At 36.7% G+C, this 18,615-nt stretch overlaps 1 protein-coding gene across 1 annotated transcript; it reads left to right on the top strand.

Moving 5' to 3' along the window:
- Nucleotides 1-12,893: 12,893 nt before the first annotated feature.
- On the top strand, nt 12,894-17,640 carry LOC145008865 (D111/G-patch domain-containing protein). Its single transcript, XM_078967491.1, has 8 exons — nt 12,894-13,242; nt 13,325-13,503; nt 14,177-15,131; nt 15,864-15,955; nt 16,048-16,122; nt 16,255-16,316; nt 16,572-16,641; nt 16,725-17,640. Exons 1-8 carry the CDS (start codon nt 13,113-13,115, stop codon nt 17,454-17,456), a joined length of 2,295 nt encoding a protein of 764 aa, XP_078823617.1. The 5' UTR covers nt 12,894-13,112; the 3' UTR covers nt 17,457-17,640.
- The last annotated feature ends 975 nt before the right edge of the window (nt 17,641-18,615 follow it).

The raw sequence follows: 18,615 nt of genomic DNA, 5'->3' as shown, positions 1-18,615 counted from the left end.
TACAATCTAAACGAGAATTGAAGATATCGTCAATGGTAGTGCAACGGTAAAAAGACAGACGAAAACGGACGTCAGATGAAGAAGTTATGAATTTATAACGGAGTTTTCCTGTTCCGGCCTACTAAAAATAAGTAATAAAAATAAAGTTAAAATTAGCAGACGGAGTCTAAACGAAAGTTGTAGAGCGTAGTCTCACCTACGCGTGGATATAAATAACGTCGAAAACGGAGCTCATATGAGGAAGACATATTTTTTGAAGTTTATTAAATAATTAAAAATATATATTTAATCTTTAATTCGGATGTATATCTGAATGAGTCATTGATCTTATCCGAAGTACGCCCAGCATACTTTCGTACACCCAGCGTACCCCGGTGCATGAACCACTCGGACTTGAGTGCCTCGCATACGTAAGCGATGGCGTTTTTTGGCACTACGCCCCGCGTAGCTAAGCATTACGCCCAGCATCATGTGAGGCTTCAGCCTCTATAAATAGCATGCGAGGGCAGCCGGCCTTCTTGTTCATTTTCTCTTCTCTCTCTCTCCCGTTTTACCTCGTTTTACGTGCAAGAAATTTCCCGAAGCCCCGGTATCATTCCCGAGCCCCGAAGCAAGTCCCAAAGCCCCGAAGATCCTGAGAAGTGCAATTCCCGAGCCGAAGCTCTGCTCTCGAGAAGCTCGATTTTTGTGAAGATCTTCCAGATCTACCGAAGAATACTACTTCTACAAGTCGTAGTGCTGTCTGATCATCTTGTGATCAAGTGAGTGTGTAGTTACTTTCTTCTAATGCATAATTATGAAGTAGTTTATACGAAATACGTGTTATATGTATATTTTGTAGTTATATGTGTATATTCACGTTCTTCTATCTCATAGATATGAGTTATTCTCTATGAAATATGTGTTATGTGTATGTGTCTCATCTGTTGTTTGGAATATGTATTGAATGAGAATGCTATATAGGTTTTAAACTATGTATAAAAATATATATTTTTATCTACTAATATTTTGGGTAGAACATGGGTAGATAGTTGATGTGTGATAAACAGATGAGAGGCCTCGATGTTGTTGTTGACCTAGTCATCTAGCGGAGAATGGATGATGACCACAGACTCTTTCTATACAGTCCAGTGGAACGCTAGCAGGTTCATAACCTGTAGGTGTTGTGAACAATGTGTTCATCGGTGTACTCTATCCCCCTCATGGTTACCTTTAGGACATCTATTATTGAGGAAACCCCTTAGCAGTAATGTTCGTCCCAATGAAAATCCTAGATTAGGTCCCTGGTAATAGATGTTGTTTTAGGGACGTAAAGTGAGGATAACGAGAATGGGTAATCGGGTTATTGTTGGTTGGTGAAATTAAATATAATTATTTATTGTGTGTTGAAAACCCTATATGCTCACCAGGCTCCCTAAGCCTGACCCACTTAGTCTTATTTGTATTACAAGAAGTGGCGCGAGGGCATAAGATGGATGAATCATCAAGTTGTTTTGTTTATGAGCCTATATATGTATATAACTGTTGTATGGCTTGTAATATCTCGTTTATGCTTTTTAGCATGTATCGGAACATGACATCCCGAATATTGTTATATAATGAAAATGCATCTCTTAATGAAATGCTTTGATAAACTTTATTTTATCATATTTTGTTTTGGGAACAAATTACGCAACTCTTTTAAATCAATGGATTTATTCTGAAATTATTTTAAAAGCATAAATGAAACCGGTCTTTTCTGGCCGTGATTTTGGGGATGTCACAATATCTCATGATTCTTATGATTGATTCGGGGATACTCTGACATTATACTATTTTGGAAACAAGTTTTGTAATAATCATTGGTTTTGAAAATGTTTTAAAAAGTTTAAATTTGGCATGATTTTTATGGATGTTACAAGTTGGTATCAGAGCCTTGGTTTGAGTGAATTAGAGGAAACACTCGCGTGTCTCTAGTCTAAAACTGAGGACAAGATTTTTAAAACGATTTACTTAAAATGTTTTCAAAATAATAAATGAGGATGCAAGTGTACGATCAACCGGAGCTTGCGGATAGTCCCCAAAATACCTTACGAATTATTTGATTTATGTGATATGTTAGAACATCATGCTAGTACTAGGCTAGGGATCTTCAGGAATTACATGATAAAATTGCATGATTATATGATGCCTGATACCCTAGGGTTTTTCCGTATATGAGATTAACATCATTATTGTAGTTGCTTAGAGTAGGACTGAGTATTCGAATGTCTATAGGGTCCAACATTATGTATGGCTGGCATACGTGAGTGTTGCAGGGTTGGTGGAAGTTTCATGGATGGGTTGTTGGAAAGAGTCCGCCAGTTATGAGATATTTAGCCTTCCTCTAGGAGTGAGGATTGAGTGCATGCCATGCTTGAATATAGTGTTAGGGCGTTATGATGATACTTGAGACAAATATAGGTAGGTGTGTAAGGTAGTATGGGCCAATACTAATGAAAACACATGACCCATACGCGTAGAAAAGAAGTCACAACCCCTAGGGCTTTGTTGGGGATTGGTTCCCGTATTATTATATGGAATATCTGATATCTTCCTGGTATGTTTTTCAGTATGGTGGTTACTCAAAGATTTGTGACTAGGTCCGATTCAAGATTAGGAGACGGCGAACAGGAGGCACCCACAGTGCCCGATACTATTGGCCAGATGGGGCCAGACGAGATGGAAGCCAAGATCCGGGAGATCTTACATGATGACGTGGCTGCATTGTTTTGGGCTCAATTACTGAAGATGTTTGGGTCTATCAAGACCGCCATGGTAGAGTATTTCGATGATGATTATGCAACCCTCACTGAGGCGGCTGCCGCAGCAGCCACAACGGTTATAACAGTGACAAGGGTAGGAGCCAGTCGGGCTTTCCAGTATCGGGACTTTGACAACATGAAGACCCCTACTTTTGATGGGACTTAGGACCCCATTAAATCCATGTGGTGGCTATCTGACGTGGATGGGTGTTTCTTCATGTGTTCATGTCCTACTAACCAGCAGGTCAGATATGCCCTGGACTTGTTGAGGTTTGGGGCAACAGACTAGTGGAGATTGATGACCGGATCGTATTCTGATGATTAGAGAGCCGCGGTTACTTGGGAGCAGTTTCGGGATATGTTCCGTGCTCGCTACATTCCACGGGTCGAGCGGGAGCAGCTAGCTCAGGAGTTTCTGGATTTGAGATAGGATGGTGAGACGGTGACAGAGATCACCTGCATGTTCACAGAGAGGGCGATGTTTTGCTTGTAGTTTGCTTCTGAGTAGGCTCAGATGACACATTATCTAAGCATGCTTAAGACTGATATCCTTCGGTTTGTTGCTACCCAACAGTGTGATACCTTACTAGAGTTACAGGAGGGTGCTAGGCGACGTGAGTTGGAGAATGAGTTGTAGTTGAGGGAGCAACAGCAGGCCCCGACACAGTCACAGCCAGCACCGAAGTGGTCTAAGACCGTTGATTCCAGGTCAGGGGGACAACAAGGCCACACTTGTGGCAAGTGTGGGAAGGGTCACTCAGGGGTTTGAAGATCCGACAACATATGCCGCAAATGAGGCAGGGAGGGGCATTATACGAAGGATTGTCACCATACAGCCCCGACTCAGGATATGAGGATCTACTACCATTGTCATCAGGTTGGTCACATGAAGACCAGTTGTCTATAGCTCACGACCAGGCCGGCGTAGGCTCCAGCGTCGGCTACATTGAGGATTACTGACGGGATTCAGGGTCAAGTCGCGCCCCCGAGGGCTCAAGGATGTGCCTTCCTACTTACAGTAGAGGAGGCTAGGGTAGCACTAGTCATGGTTGCCAGTATGTTTCTATCCCTTATCTTACTGATTATATATGTATTATGCCTATGTATTTGTGCCCGTGATTAGATACATTTTTAGTGAACACCTTACCTTCTTTGGTATTATTTAACTCGGGGGCGAGTCATTCGTTTGATTCTCAATCATTCAGTAAGGAGTTCAGGTTGACAATGGGAGAGCTAGAGTGTCTGTTGCGAGTCTCCATCACCAACGAACACGCAGTCTCCGCTTCTTCAGTCTACCGGGGATGCGTGTTAGAGATCTTCGGGGTATCTTTTCCGATCGACGTGATTCTGATTCCCATGAGGGATGTGTGTGTGAGTGTGGGTATAGATTGGCTCAGTCGCTTTAGTGCCATGATTGACTATGAAGTGCATTTAGGGCACGCAATGCGTGTCAAGGAAGGCCCAGTCATAAAGGAAGATGACACACTTTTGTGTATCGTAAACTTATGATGCACATTTACAACATGCATTGCGTGTCAAGGAAGGCCCTATCAGAAAGGGAGACGACACGCATTTACGTTTTGTACCCTTACGATGCACGTTTAGGACACGCAATGCATATCATTAAAGCCCCTATCATATATGAAGATGGCACGCATTTGTGTGTCATAAACTTCAACGACCATTTACGATATGCATTTACGACGTGGCTTTACAATACTCATTTACGCATAATAAAAAAATATGGAAACAAATATATACCAAAACAATAAATTTCATCCAATAACATCATGTCAAAATATTTTAATACATTGATATTAAGGGGATTTCATTGTACATTGTTATTAAGAAGTTTTCCCTAAATATATAACCTATACCAAAACAATCAATTTCATCCAATAACATCATGTAAAAATCCTCCATGTCATTGGTTTTCCACCTGATGTACCATGTAAAAATGTTAAATTGTGTGTGATGGGTTGTTGTCCATTGAGCATTAGTATAACCAATCAAGAAAACACCACATTTAGCTCTCCATATCATTAGCAACTCAAGTCTTTTATCCCTACAAATATAAGTTTAATTTGATCATAAAAAAAATCAATTTACATGGTCACAAAATTCAGTATATGTGTTCATAAAACCTAAGAATTGTTTCATTTCCCCCATTAAGCCATGTATAGCTAAAGTGGTTAAATGGGTGATCATGTTTGTATGGAGTATAGACAAAAGTGTTGTATACATAAGGTTTTGTTTCTTTTCTATACTAAATAAACCATCCAAATGAGACTAAATGACCATATTACCCTTACATTCTTGATTAACCCACTAAGTCTTTCTGTCTAGATTAAGTTAAAAAAGACAACAATGTATAGTTGTCTACATTAATTGCTTAAACCATGAAGCTTATTAAGTTAGAAAGAAACAACCCCTTAATCTCATTAAACCCATATGTAACAAAAAGGGAATAAATCTTCCACAAAGTATTTCCTTCACGTGTCCCCAAGAGAATAATGTTGATAATAAACAAATACTAAAGAGTATGAATAGAATTATTACAAAATGCATTAAACACAAGAAAATATATAAGAGTAAAAACTTAGGACATCTTCAAGCATGTAGACATGAATAGGCTTAAATTCTGTAAGTCTCCATTTTGTAAACTCATGCCTCCAGTTATGCAAAACATTTATATGTGTAACAATCATGGAAACTTTTAATCCTATATCAACACTTCTCATAGCAACATACAAAAAAGTTATAACATGAAAAAGTAGGGTAATTATAATCAGTGGTGGCAAGTGAAAAAAAAATGCAGACACCTTGTAAATCAAGGAACATTCAGCTTTTTGATAATTATTATATTCAAGAATTAAATAATGAGCAGGAAAAAAACAAAAAGAAAATAATATACTTGTCGTCTACTAGAATTCAGGGTCCTTCAAGCCTTTAGATAATATAGGAATAACTAAGGGAAGCACTCTCTCCCTGAGCTTTCGCACAAGCTCACCCAATGATCTTCCAGCAACCTTTACAATATTAAGCAATAATTTAGTTTCCAAAATATGCAACAAACTTAGAAACATATATAAACAAAAATGAAATACCTGTTGCCTTTCTGAGGATGATGAAGCAAGAGAACCCATAAGGGTATTCATCAAGACTGACATTATCTCCTTGAGAGTCTTAGGAGTATTTACAACTATAGTCTTCCACACATGTAAGGCAAACTATATGAGAGGGAGAATAAATTTCAGATATCTGGCAAACTGAAATGAAAACAAAATATTGAGATGGATAATATGAAGATCATACTTGGCGAAATGAGTGGCTGACATCTGTTCGAACCATATAGAGTGCAACAAGCACTTCATTACGCTTCTCTATACCAAGAACCTCAATGATTGCACATATTTGTGCTTCAGTACTGACACCTTCATTATCATTGCCACCTACAAGAAGTGCTTTTCCAGAAGTCCCAGTAACCTTAAATAAAAGATCACCCAAAAGTTCCACAGAACTTTGACAGATTCGCCAATTATCGTTGAATATACCGTCTTCTACAACTGGCTGAAGCAAAGGTAGGGACCTGACATATTTACAAAAAAGGCCATCAATATAATGAGACTTTGATAATTGTTTGGAAATTTGCATTATTTTTGTAATTCGTTTATCAGTCATGCAAGTAAATGAAACAACTCACATTGTAGCCTAATACTCCATCGGTATGTGTCCAGCTCCATACGAGATAGAAGCTTACAATTAATATTTACATTATCTTATTCTTTAACCTGTCAATGGAAATAGCTTTTCGCAAATCAAGTATGTAAAAACAAATAGAAACTTATTTGCATCAATCAACAAGTTCTTTATGTTCATTTGGACACATAAAGTCCAAATAGACTAATGGGGTATTTATGTTCTAATGAGAGAGATCAAGAGTTGGATTAGTTGAAGGAATAAATAGTTAATAGAATAAATAAATGTAATTGGAAAATAGTTATTTAATGGATTATGGAATCAAAATGTACAAATGGAAAATGAAGATATGAGATTTACTTGTGGTGAAAAAGTATGAATTTTGTTTATACAAATTATAGTACATCCATTTCCAGGTAACCATGAAGTTTAGCTCTAGCATGCATGTCCATGGCTTCTCTAGATACTTAAACAACCTGTACAAATTTTCCCTTTTTTTTAATTTCAAAAGTTACATGAAATTTTAAAATCAAGAACACTATTTTACCTCATCTACACTAGGAAAGTTAAGTCCTAGTTCTGCAGCTTGTTGTGGGGTACTTGCCAAGTATACAGAAGGCCAATTTTTGCTTCCAAATGAAGTGTTCTTACTCGATGAAGAACACAATTCATAAAAATATGACGAATTTACATCTTTATTAGATTCTTTATCATCTTCAGGAGTAAGGCATTTCTGAAGAAACCTACTTGCACCTTCCTCCAACAATTTACCATGATGTTTGTCAAGAAAAGTCAAACATAGAAATCAACCTTAAAACCTATTAGAGATCATATGATTAGTGAAAATAAGTTACCTTTTAATAGGCCTATGAGTTTGTAGATACTTCTCAGCATCTGCAATTGATTCAGTAGCATCATTTGTAACATTTGATCTAACCCAATGAGTCTTATTTTTTCATGCTTTTGTATAACATCCATTTGGATAGACAACTTATGCAACAACTTGAATAAATTAGTTAAAATTCAATTTCAAATTTTCATTGAAGTTCATTAAACATATCTTTCAAGAATTCAAAACCCTAACACGATTCACATGTGCGATAGAGCAACAACAGAGGCCAGAAGGATAATTATTACAGCATCCCCAAAGAAAAGGCCACAATGGAGATTTATAATCATCTAAATGAAGAAAAAAGGATAAGGGAAATTCTTGAAGATGGAAAACCTGCTTTGTCAAGATCGATTTGTTTCTTTTTGTAAATCTGACTGCATGTCCGCATAAATCAACCTGCTTTCTTTTTTGAAATCGGAATGTTAATTTGAGATTATTTCGATGGCTAGAGATGAGTGCAGATTAGGATAAACGGTGGATGGAGTGGTAATGTTGTTAGGGTTAGAGAGAGTGAGAACAGTGAAGATGGTGTAGAGTTTGTTGGAGTTCAAATCTTAGGGAATAAAACAGACATCGTCCAAATGTTTTGCTCTCTCATCATAATGGGTTGAGAATGGCCTCAAACAATTCTGATAAAAGGAGGAAGTATTTCATACTACCGAACAGTTGATAATAAGCATGTCGTGAAACATAACATAAAAACACTGTTCTGAGGACTTGACCTTACGAACACTATCTAACATTTTGACAAATGTTATGTAGTATAATGGAAGAGAGATGAAGATAAAGTATGTTACACGGCTGCCAATTAGAGTTTTTTTTTTCATGTGGAGGATGCAGTTTGAGGTTTTCTTCCGGAGAGATCATGAGTTGTGTTGGATGAACAGAGAAGCATTGGAGGCGATGAAGGTGGGTGAAGACGAAGACCCTAGGGCTTCTTTCTTGCTAATTCGAAGAGGTGGGGGTTTTAATTTTTCTAATAGAATAGGCGGGGGTTTAATTTTTCAAGATTTCATCCCCCCCTTAAAATGCATGTTTTATTAAAAAAAATTATAAAGCGACACACTTACATGACACACATTTTATGATAGACGCCCTCCGTATTTATTTTTTTCTTTTCTGACACTAATTTTAGGGCACGCACAAATGTGTTTCCTCTATCCTTCAAAATTTTGAAAATTAATATTATCTTTAGGACACACAAAAAATGCATATCGTAAATCAATGTGTGTCATCGTTTACATATCATTAAAGGGTTGTTTTCTAGTAGTGCATTCAGATGTCTTGGTCACTAAAAGCAAGGGGATAAGTCAAAGTAGAGGTATGAATAACAAAGGGAAGCATCACAGTAAGTATAAAGGAAAGTTTGCTGACTATAAGTGAAATCATCATGGTAGAAAAGGGCACACAATATGCTTATGTCGACAATTGAAAAGGGAATACAAAAAGGCAAATTACAACAATCAAAAGAACAACCACAAGAAAGATGTTGGTGGCAATGACACTGTTGAAATTAACACTACTATCGAAGAGTAATTTATTTGTTGTGATTATGATATGTTCAATCTTGCACATGATGATACGAGTTCCATTGTTGATAGTGGTGCTACTTGTCATGTGACATCACAAATGGATTTTTATACATCTTACACTCCTGTTCATTTTGGGAATGTTAAGATGGGTTGTAACATCTTGAAATTTGCACGTATTTTCAAATCCTCCCTTTATTATTATCCTTGTTGTATTTAGTCCTTAGGGATGGAAGGGTGGAGCCATGAGATGCCCTAATGGCTAAAGTTGCAACTTTGGATCAGGAGGAGTACGCTAAGCGTACATAAGGGTATGTTGAGCATACTAGGCGCGCCTTAGTACGCCGGGCATACACTTATGTACACTGGGCGTACTCATGTTAGGGAAAAACCCTAATATTTAGGGTTTGGGTGGTATATAAGTATCCTTATGAGCTCATAACCCTCAACCATTTCAGCCTCCATAGTTTTGAGCCGTTTTCCCCAAACCCTAACCTCTCCCTTAAGTGTATGAGCTAAAAGAGTGTGTGTTTGAGTAGTTAAAGAAGAAGAAGTTGCATAAAGGTGTTGGACAAGTAAGGCAAGCTTGAAGATCTGAGATTATCTTGTTCTCTAAAAGCTCCATGAGGTAAAAAGCTTCTGCCTTTATGCTTGTATGATGTAGATTTTGCCTTGATAGCTTTATGATACCATTCTTGTCCCAAAAAGTCCCAATATTGTGCATGTTATGTTTTGGACGTGTTAAGTTGTCCTTTCAGACCCTATGAAGGGTTCTAAGTGTTAAAAATGAGGTCCCAATGGCTAGAAGTGTCCCATGCAAATGGTAGAAAGGTCGTAATGGATTAAGACCTTGCATTAAGGACTTTATGGACGTTCAAAGTCATAAAGTTTGAGACTTTATGGTTCTAAGACACATTTGATCAATGGATCTGGAATTTGGGCTTAAGTGCTTAAGCCATTAAGCACTTATTGGGGGTTTTGGGTACAGCTCGCATACCCCCCGCATAGAGAGCAATACGCCCCAATACTGAGTTAATGCAAGGCTTGTGTACACCCTGTGTAACCTTGGGGTACGCTCAACGTATGCCCTCTGATGGGTTTTCGTGAGTTAGGCATTAGATTTGGGCCACCTTTGTGCCAGTTTGGTTTAGGCCCTTGCTGGAAATTATGAATAGTAATGTTTTGGGCCAATTTTGGAAATGGGCCTTAAGATGAGGCCCCATTTTAAGAGTTGGGCCCAATTTGGAAAATTAGGCCAATTATAGGCCTTGTATATTTGGAACTTTTGAATCATGGATTTGAATTGGGTCTTGGCCCAAATTAGAGAAAGGGCAAAATGGACCATTGCCCTATGTTTGACCCTTGGTCAAGATTGATGTTCCAACTATTGACTTAGTATTCGTTATTTCGGATAGCTTGAGATTTTCAGTGAGACAGCGGTCGGAGACTTTTAGTCCATTTCAGGACTACTTGTGAGGTGAGTTTTCCTCACTATACTCAAGGGCGAAGGCACCAAGGCCGAACTTTTGGATTGTTATCCCGTTTTATTACTGTTGTGATCTGTTAAGATCGGTATCCTAGTAGATATGATGTTTTTATATGGTTATGATCTGTTAGATTGGTATCCTAGGATATAGGATGATGTTATGATTGATGGCCTGATAGGACTGTATGATTATTATATGTGCTAGCTAGCATTTGACATCTATGTGATTATTGTGTGATTGTGGGTGGGTTGAGGTGGTCTTGTTTCTTTCTCTAGGCCAACAGACCCAGGGCGGCCCAGATAGACTAAAGTCCCATCGGGGAGTACCAGTCAGGCCAAAGGCCCGAAGAATGGTCCAGACAGGCTGAAGTCCAGGTAAGGCGGTCCAAACATGCTGAAGGTTCTGAGAGTGGGCCAGATAGGCTGAAAGCCAGTGGGGCGATCCAGTCATGTTGAAGACTCTATATGCATGTTGCTTATTATGATATTGTTCTGTTATATGGCATGGGTATTTTGGGGGAACTCACTGAGTTTCGGGTTTACAATTTGGTTTATGGTTTCTAGTACTTCAGAGGACCGCGGGAAGGTGAAGACTTGATCATGAACCTCCTCATATTTTGTGTTATGATTTCTGAGAATTACTCTGATGACAAACTATTTTGAAAACAATTTGTAATAAATGTGTTTTTGGATGTTTGAAAAAGTTTGAAATTTTTGGAGGTTACATGGGTAATAATGGGTTATCAAAGAGTGTTGGCGTCAGATATATTTGTTTGAAGTTTGAGATTGGGATGGATTTGGTTTTACACAATGTAAAACATGTTCCATATATTAGATTTAGTTTAATCTCGGCTGCCTTACTTGATGATGGTGGTTACCACAATACCTTTGGTGGTTGCATTTGGAAACTCACTCGTGGTTCTTTGATCGTGGCAACATGTGAAATAAGCTCAAAGTTATACATGGCCCATCCAAATATCTCTAAACAATCGATCTATGCATCGATACATTCTGACATGCTGATTTGTGGCATAAGAACTTGGTCACATGAGTGAAAAAGGGATGTATTTATTGTTCAAGAAAAATGTGTTGACATGTCCGCATGATGTGAATTTGAAGAGATGTTCTCATTTTCTGGCAGGTAAGCAAAATGGAGTTTCCTTTCAGAGTCATCCTCCTTCCAGGAAGGAGAATATACTTGCTCTGGTACATTCCGATGTATGTGGCCCTATGAAGACTGAGACACTTTGGGGTTACTTTTATTTTTTCACATTCATCGATGATCATTCAAGGAAGGTACGGGTTTATACTTTGAAGACTAATAATAAAGTATTGGATGTGTTTAGGCAGTTTCATGCCTTAGCTGAGAGACAAAATGGTAAGAAGTCGAAGTGTGTTCGGACATATAATATGGGTAAATACATTGGTCCTTTTGATGCTTATTGTAGCGAGCAAGTTATTCGACATGAAAAGACTCCTCCAAGGACACCACAACTGAATGGTTTAGCACAACGGATGAATACAACATTGGGTGAAAGAGTTAGGTGTTTGCTTTCACATGCAACGTTGTCTGATACCTTTTGGTGTGAAGCTTTGAATACGACAGTAGATGTTATTAATCTTATTCCTTGTGTTCATTTGTCTTTTGATGTTCCTGATAGGGTTTGGAGCAGCAAAGATGTTTCATATCGTCATTTACGACTCTTTAGATGCAAAGCTTTTGTGCATATTCCCAAAGATGAAAGATCAAAGCTTGATGTGAAGACCAAGCAATATATATTCCTTGGTTATGGCCAAGATGAGTTCACTTACATGCTATATGATCGAATTTTGAAGAAACTTGTAAGGAGTCGTAATGTTGTATTTGTGGAAGATCAGGGTTTAAAAGATATTAAGAAGACAAAGATAGTTCCTCAATCTACCGATGATCGTGTTGATTTGGATTCGGTTCCTCAACATTTTGAGCCACATAATGATGATGTTCAAACTGATGAACATTGTATTGATGACAATGATGTTCCATATTAGTCAGAGTTGGATGAAGATCTTTAACTAGATCTTGAAATTTGGGGCGTGGGGAAACGAAAGAATTCCGGGTCGGAGGAACATGAAGAATTTGGGGGTAGGGGCAGGTAATGCTACTTCCGATCCTATTTGGTCCCGTTGACATCCCTAAAAGCCCAGAAGACGATTATGGTAGATTCGACCGCCAACGACTAACCCTACATGATCTTGAATCCAACCAGCCTTCAAATTTTGACAAACCCTATCTCATCTCGGACAATTTTGTTATGATAGTCTTGTACATATTTGTTCTAATGGTCATGCATATGTTTGTTCCAACAGGGCATGATTTGGTGTCAAACCACCACCCAAACCAAATCATCTCTTATCCAATAAATAAATTAAAGGAAAAAGTGTATAAATATATTTTTACACGTAAAGAACCAAACATACAAAGGAAATGAAGGAATTGAAACCACCAGACCAATCGTGTATACGTTTCCATAGTTATTCTCCCATCTCATTCCTGAAACCACGTGGACCAATCATATAATTCTGCAGAAAAAAGCGCACACAATTGCACCCGCACCACGTCACACAGAATTACAACCTTGACCAACCCAAGTGCCCGACCCATCGTCTCTATTTTGGTCCGACGAAAACACAGAGGAGACCTAATAACAATCCATTGGATTCTTGCGTTCTTTGATCGATTAACGATGGCCGGAGGGAGTACTAAGAAAAAATTCAATAAATCGAAAACTCGAAAACCCACCAAACAATCTTTGTTCGTGGAGGGTGGCTTATTATCCGATTGGTCTCCTCTCATCACTTCACCCCCTTCCAGAGGCAATATCATCATTTTATACATCCATAGGGCTTTATTGGGATGATACTTGAATTTAATGCTTGTTTTATTTGTTTTTTGTAGGGAAAAGTACCCATCCGAGCGGTTCTGGGAATAAATTGAATGCATCTAAGAACAAATCTGCAGTGAGATTTGAGATTGGTAGTACGTCTGGCGGTAAATCGAAACCTACTAATTCCACTTCGAGGATAGTCGATTCTCGTAAGCCAAAAGCGAATGCCTTTGCTTACAAATATCCTGAGGTGATGATTATCTTTTGAACATTAGGTTGTTTTATGTGATTTCACTTCCTTTGTGCAACTTCGTACTCTAGGATTTTAGGTCATATGGACTCATCTTGATTCGGGAAATGATGTGGATGCTTGATTCAATGTAACAAACAGATTAAATCATATGAGAAATACCACTATAAAATTATGTAAGAGATGCAACCAGATTAAGTCTCTTTCAGTTTTTGATTTGAAAATCAATGGGTTAACATAAGAACCCCAAATGAGTATCGAAATATGAGATATGATTCGATCAAAAAGTGTACAGATGACCTGATCCTTGAATATGCAATAAAGTTACAATTTTTTTTTTACCAATTTATGCAACCTAGTCGATCTCTTTCAGATGTTGCTGCCATGTTTCAATTCGCTACCAATCTATGTATTATTTTACCAAAATTGGTTTCATAAATTAGTAAAATACAGAAACATGGCTACATAAACTGATAAGAAATCCACTTTGTTGCATAAATAAGTGATTAGCCCTTGTACATTATGAGTGCTTATGTGTCAAATTTCTTTTCTGAGTGGTAATAATTTATAAAAGGAAACAAGATTGATGATGGTGATGATAATTTTTGTGCTTGACCCTAGCTTGGAAGAACATCTTCCTGTTTACCAATTTGACAAAATTAAGGTTTTGCAGGCAAGTTCATTTATAGATGAAGGTGGTGATGGACATAACAAGTTTGATGAATCAAAGCCTATTGTTTTGCTTGATTCCAAGGAATCAAAGATTATTGCTTACATGGACAATACCCCTGTTAGCAATTCTCAAACTGTCAAATACACTTATGATTATGGTGCAAGTTTTGAGGTGGATGATAGTTCTCATAGTCATACAGGGTTAGGGTTTCATGATGAACCAGAAGAAAACCCTAGTATCATCGAATCATCTCCAGTTACTGAAAAACAAGAATGTTCACGTTTCGATTCTTCATCCTCATGTGAAATGGAAACTGATATGATGGATGATGATGGGGATGATTTGTCATCATCTCCAGTGAAAAATTCAGGATTTCTATCAATTGGTGGCATGAAATTGTACACCCATGATATATCTGATGAAGAAGAGGAAGAGGATGATGATGATGATGATGATGGTGATGGTGATGATGATGATGAAAGCTTAGAGTCTTCAGAGTCTGAAGACTCTTCTAACTCATCTGATAGTGAGGGCGCGTATAACAGTGATTCTGATATTAATGATGAGATTGCTAAAGATTACTTTGAAGGGATTGGTGGGAGTTATAAAGTTGCAAATGTTGATCAATTGCTGGGCAATGTTCTTGATGATAGCTCGGATGATGATGATGATGATGATGATGATGATGGTGGTGTTAGTGGTGGGAGGTTTCATAAAATGGTAAAGGGTATAAGTGGGATTGCACTTCAGGAAGCATCAAGGGAATATGGCATGAAAAAATCTCGGTCAAAGAAGAAAAGTCAACCAAAGGCGAAAGATGATTGGTCTGCTGTAGATGACCTTATGCTTGTAAAGAATTCGAGATCTTTATATGGAAAAAAGAAGCATGCAGCAAAGGTTCCACAATCCTGGCCATCGAAAGCTGAAAAGAGTAAAAATTTCCGCAGATTTTCAGGTAAGTTATCTATTATTCCATGGAGTCATCTTTGCATTTGATGAAAGACGAAATATTTTGATCTTTATGTGATAAAGATGAAAATTTTCCATCTTTATATGATAAAAGGGTTTTTTTTTTTTTTTTTTTTTTTCCGTATTTATGTGAATAAATGAAACTTATTAATCTCTATGTGATAAAAGATCAATTTTTTTAATCTTTATTTGATAAAAGACGAGTTTATTCCATACTTATGTGATAAAAAATGAAAATTTCCAATCTTTATGTGATAAAAGATGATTTTTTTTTCGTATTTTTGTGAATAAATGAAACTTTTTAATCTCTATGTGATAAAAGATCAATTTTTTTTAATCTTTATGTAATAAAAGAAGACTTTATTCCATATTTATGTGATAAAAGATGAAAATTTCCAATCTTTATGTGGTAAAAGATGAATTTTTCCTGTATTAATGTGAATAAATGAAACTTATTAATCTTTATGTGATAAAAGATCAATTTTTTTAATCTTTATGTGATAAAAAGACGAGTTATTCCCTATTTATGTGATAAAAGATGATTTTTTTTCCGTTTTTATGTGAATAAATGAAACTTTTTAATCTTTATGTTATAAAAGATCATTTTTTTTAATTCTTCATGTGATAAATGACGAGTTTATTCCACATTTATATGATAAAATATGAAAATTTCCCATCTTTATGTGATAAAAAAATGACAAATACTGTGTCATTCCAGGTGAGAAGAAGAAAATACGCCAAGATAAGATTGCCTCAAAGCGTAGGGATCGAATGATAAATCGTGGTGTTGATCTTGAAAAAATAAATTCTGTAAGCACAAAATAAATCCATCAATTTAAAAAATTCTCTCTAGTCATAAAAATACTCGAAGACTATCAACATTTATTTGGTCTTATATGCAGAAACTAGTGCAGATGGTGCAGAATAAGGGTGATATAATGTCACTTCAACTCATGCACTCTCGTGATTGTTCCCAGGTTTCAAAAATAGACTTTTATTCATCTTTCAAAAGATTCAATCACCATATACTCATTTCTTACACTTTTGGAGATGTATATTAAATTAAATATTAATTCATATTATACATTCAAATGAGTTACATTCCTTAGGTTCAAAGGCTAGCTGCAATTTATCGTCTACAAAGTAACAGTCAAGGTTCAGGAAAAAGAAGGTAATGCAAGAAATAGCAACACACTTTCATTTATTTTTATATTATAATAAAATCCTACTTTCATATCTTTACTTTTCACCATTGTGCTTTTAAAAATCTACTCCTTTTGCTATAATTGGGTAGATTTAATAAACTACAAAGTCATAATAGGGAAATAGTTGCAAGTATAATGATATAATTGGTAGATATTTCAAAGTCGAATATTTTAAATAAACAAATAAATGAAAGTAGATTGCTATTTATTCTATTCATCAGGTTTGTAACAGTGACACGAACACAACACACATGCATGCCTTCATCATCCGACAAACTTCGTCTAGAAAAGGTACAAAAATACAACATCTTTTCTCCCTTTAATTTCATCCCAATCGAAATTTCCATTTTAGCCCCTAAACTTCCATCCTTCAGATGTTGGGAATCAACAACGAAGAGAAAAACACGCCAGCTAGCAAGACACCTTCAAACAGAACCAAAAACCCATCAACGGGACCCACCAAATCCAAAACCCCCGGTGAATCAAGCAAGAAAAAAAGACGAGAAAAAGACAAAACGGGCTCTTACGCAGCCCAGCCCGTGTCATTTATTTCAAGTGGGAACATGGTAACTGAGCCCGTGGAGCCCACGGTAGTTGACCTTGACCTTGACCTTGACATTGACCATGGACCGAAGTCAACTGAGCGGGCCCCAAATTACGGTGCATTTGAGATGCACACAACGGGTTTTGGTTCAAGGATGATGGCAAAGATGGGGTATGTAGATGGAGGTGGATTAGGGAAAGATGGTAGAGGAATATCTGAGCCCATTGAAGCGATCCAAAGGCCCAAATCGCTTGGATTAGGAGCAAAGATTCCCGAAAATACCCCTACCAACAATATGTCAGAGGGTAAGCCTATATATACTACCCCTACCCCACCACACAGACTAAACAGAGGTGTGGGCCAGGGGTCGGGTTCGAAGGGTAAATCGGGGAATTCAGAGATTGGGTCTTTTGAGAAGCATACGAAAGGGTTTGGGTCGAAGATGATGGCGAAAATGGGGTTTGTGGAAGGGATGGGGCTTGGGAGAGACTCACAGGGTATAGTGCAGCCGTTGGTTGCGAGTAGGTTGCCTAAATCGAGAGGTTTAGGAGCCAAAGGGTAGTTTCGTCATTTGATGGTTTAATTGTGTTGAATAAATGATGTGATTTGGAAACGGGCTCTTGCATATAAATATGGCTCGAGCGGCCTTGTAATTCTTAGGCTTGATGATTATGTTATGTAAATCGTTTAGTTTATGACTTTGTAACTTTGTTTAACTTTTTTTTTTTAAACTTATTATTTTGACATTGATGCTTTATGTTGGAATTAGTTGTGTTGTTTAAAACATGAAATGTTGGAAAACACTTGACAAGTATACATTTAAGTCATAAAAGATTCAAATACATGAGCTTGAATGAATCAAGATTTTATGTTCTTCTAAGGCTACAAATTGGATTTCATCATGGGCTAGATTGAATTTGAACCCCTCAAATATAGCTTGATGTAGTAAACAACCATGTCCCATGTGAGCATCACATGTAAAATGGGCATCTTTTGGATCATATGTTTTACCCGTTTAGTAACCTATTCAACATTAGAATTGCGATTAGACTTTTCCTATACGCACAAGCTCATGTTTTTATAGTTCTTTATAAACTAGACAAAGAGAAATCAGTTTTGGTCCTCTACAATATTAATGATATTGGCTCATCATGTCTTCTGTTATATCAGTTGATAGAAACATAGTACAATAATTTATGGTGGCTTTTACTTAAGGTCCCATGAATATTGATACCAAAATAACATTTAAATTATGATATTATTATGTTTTTATAATGTCTAATCACATAAATGTCTTGTGCTTTCGAAAAATTTCAATCACAAGCTCTGTTTGTCGGTTTTGCAAGTTTTTTTTTTTTGTTTATATATATATATATATATATATATATATATATATATATATATATATATATATATATATATATATATATATATATATATATATATATATATATATATATATTTCATCGCGGTTACTATTTGTTATCGAAAAAATTAAATGTGTTCCAAATTTTATAATCTTTTTGTGATTTATAAACATACATTTATATCAAGATGTGAAGCAATTTGTAGTGAAAGATTATATGACAAATTCTCTATATTTGAATTTTGACTTGTAACATCCACAATATGAGTTTTTTGGAATCTTTTTCAAAATAAAAAAGTTTTGAAAGAGGTGTAAATAGTTTTTTTTAAATAGAGCTTTTTCACCACGACTTGTT

Source organism: Lactuca saligna, chromosome 8, assembly GCF_052625555.1.
Source record: "Lactuca saligna cultivar CGN05327 chromosome 8, ASM5262555v1, whole genome shotgun sequence".
Lineage (NCBI taxonomy): Eukaryota > Viridiplantae > Streptophyta > Magnoliopsida > Asterales > Asteraceae > Lactuca > Lactuca saligna.
This window is presented reverse-complemented; position numbering and strand designations above follow the sequence as displayed.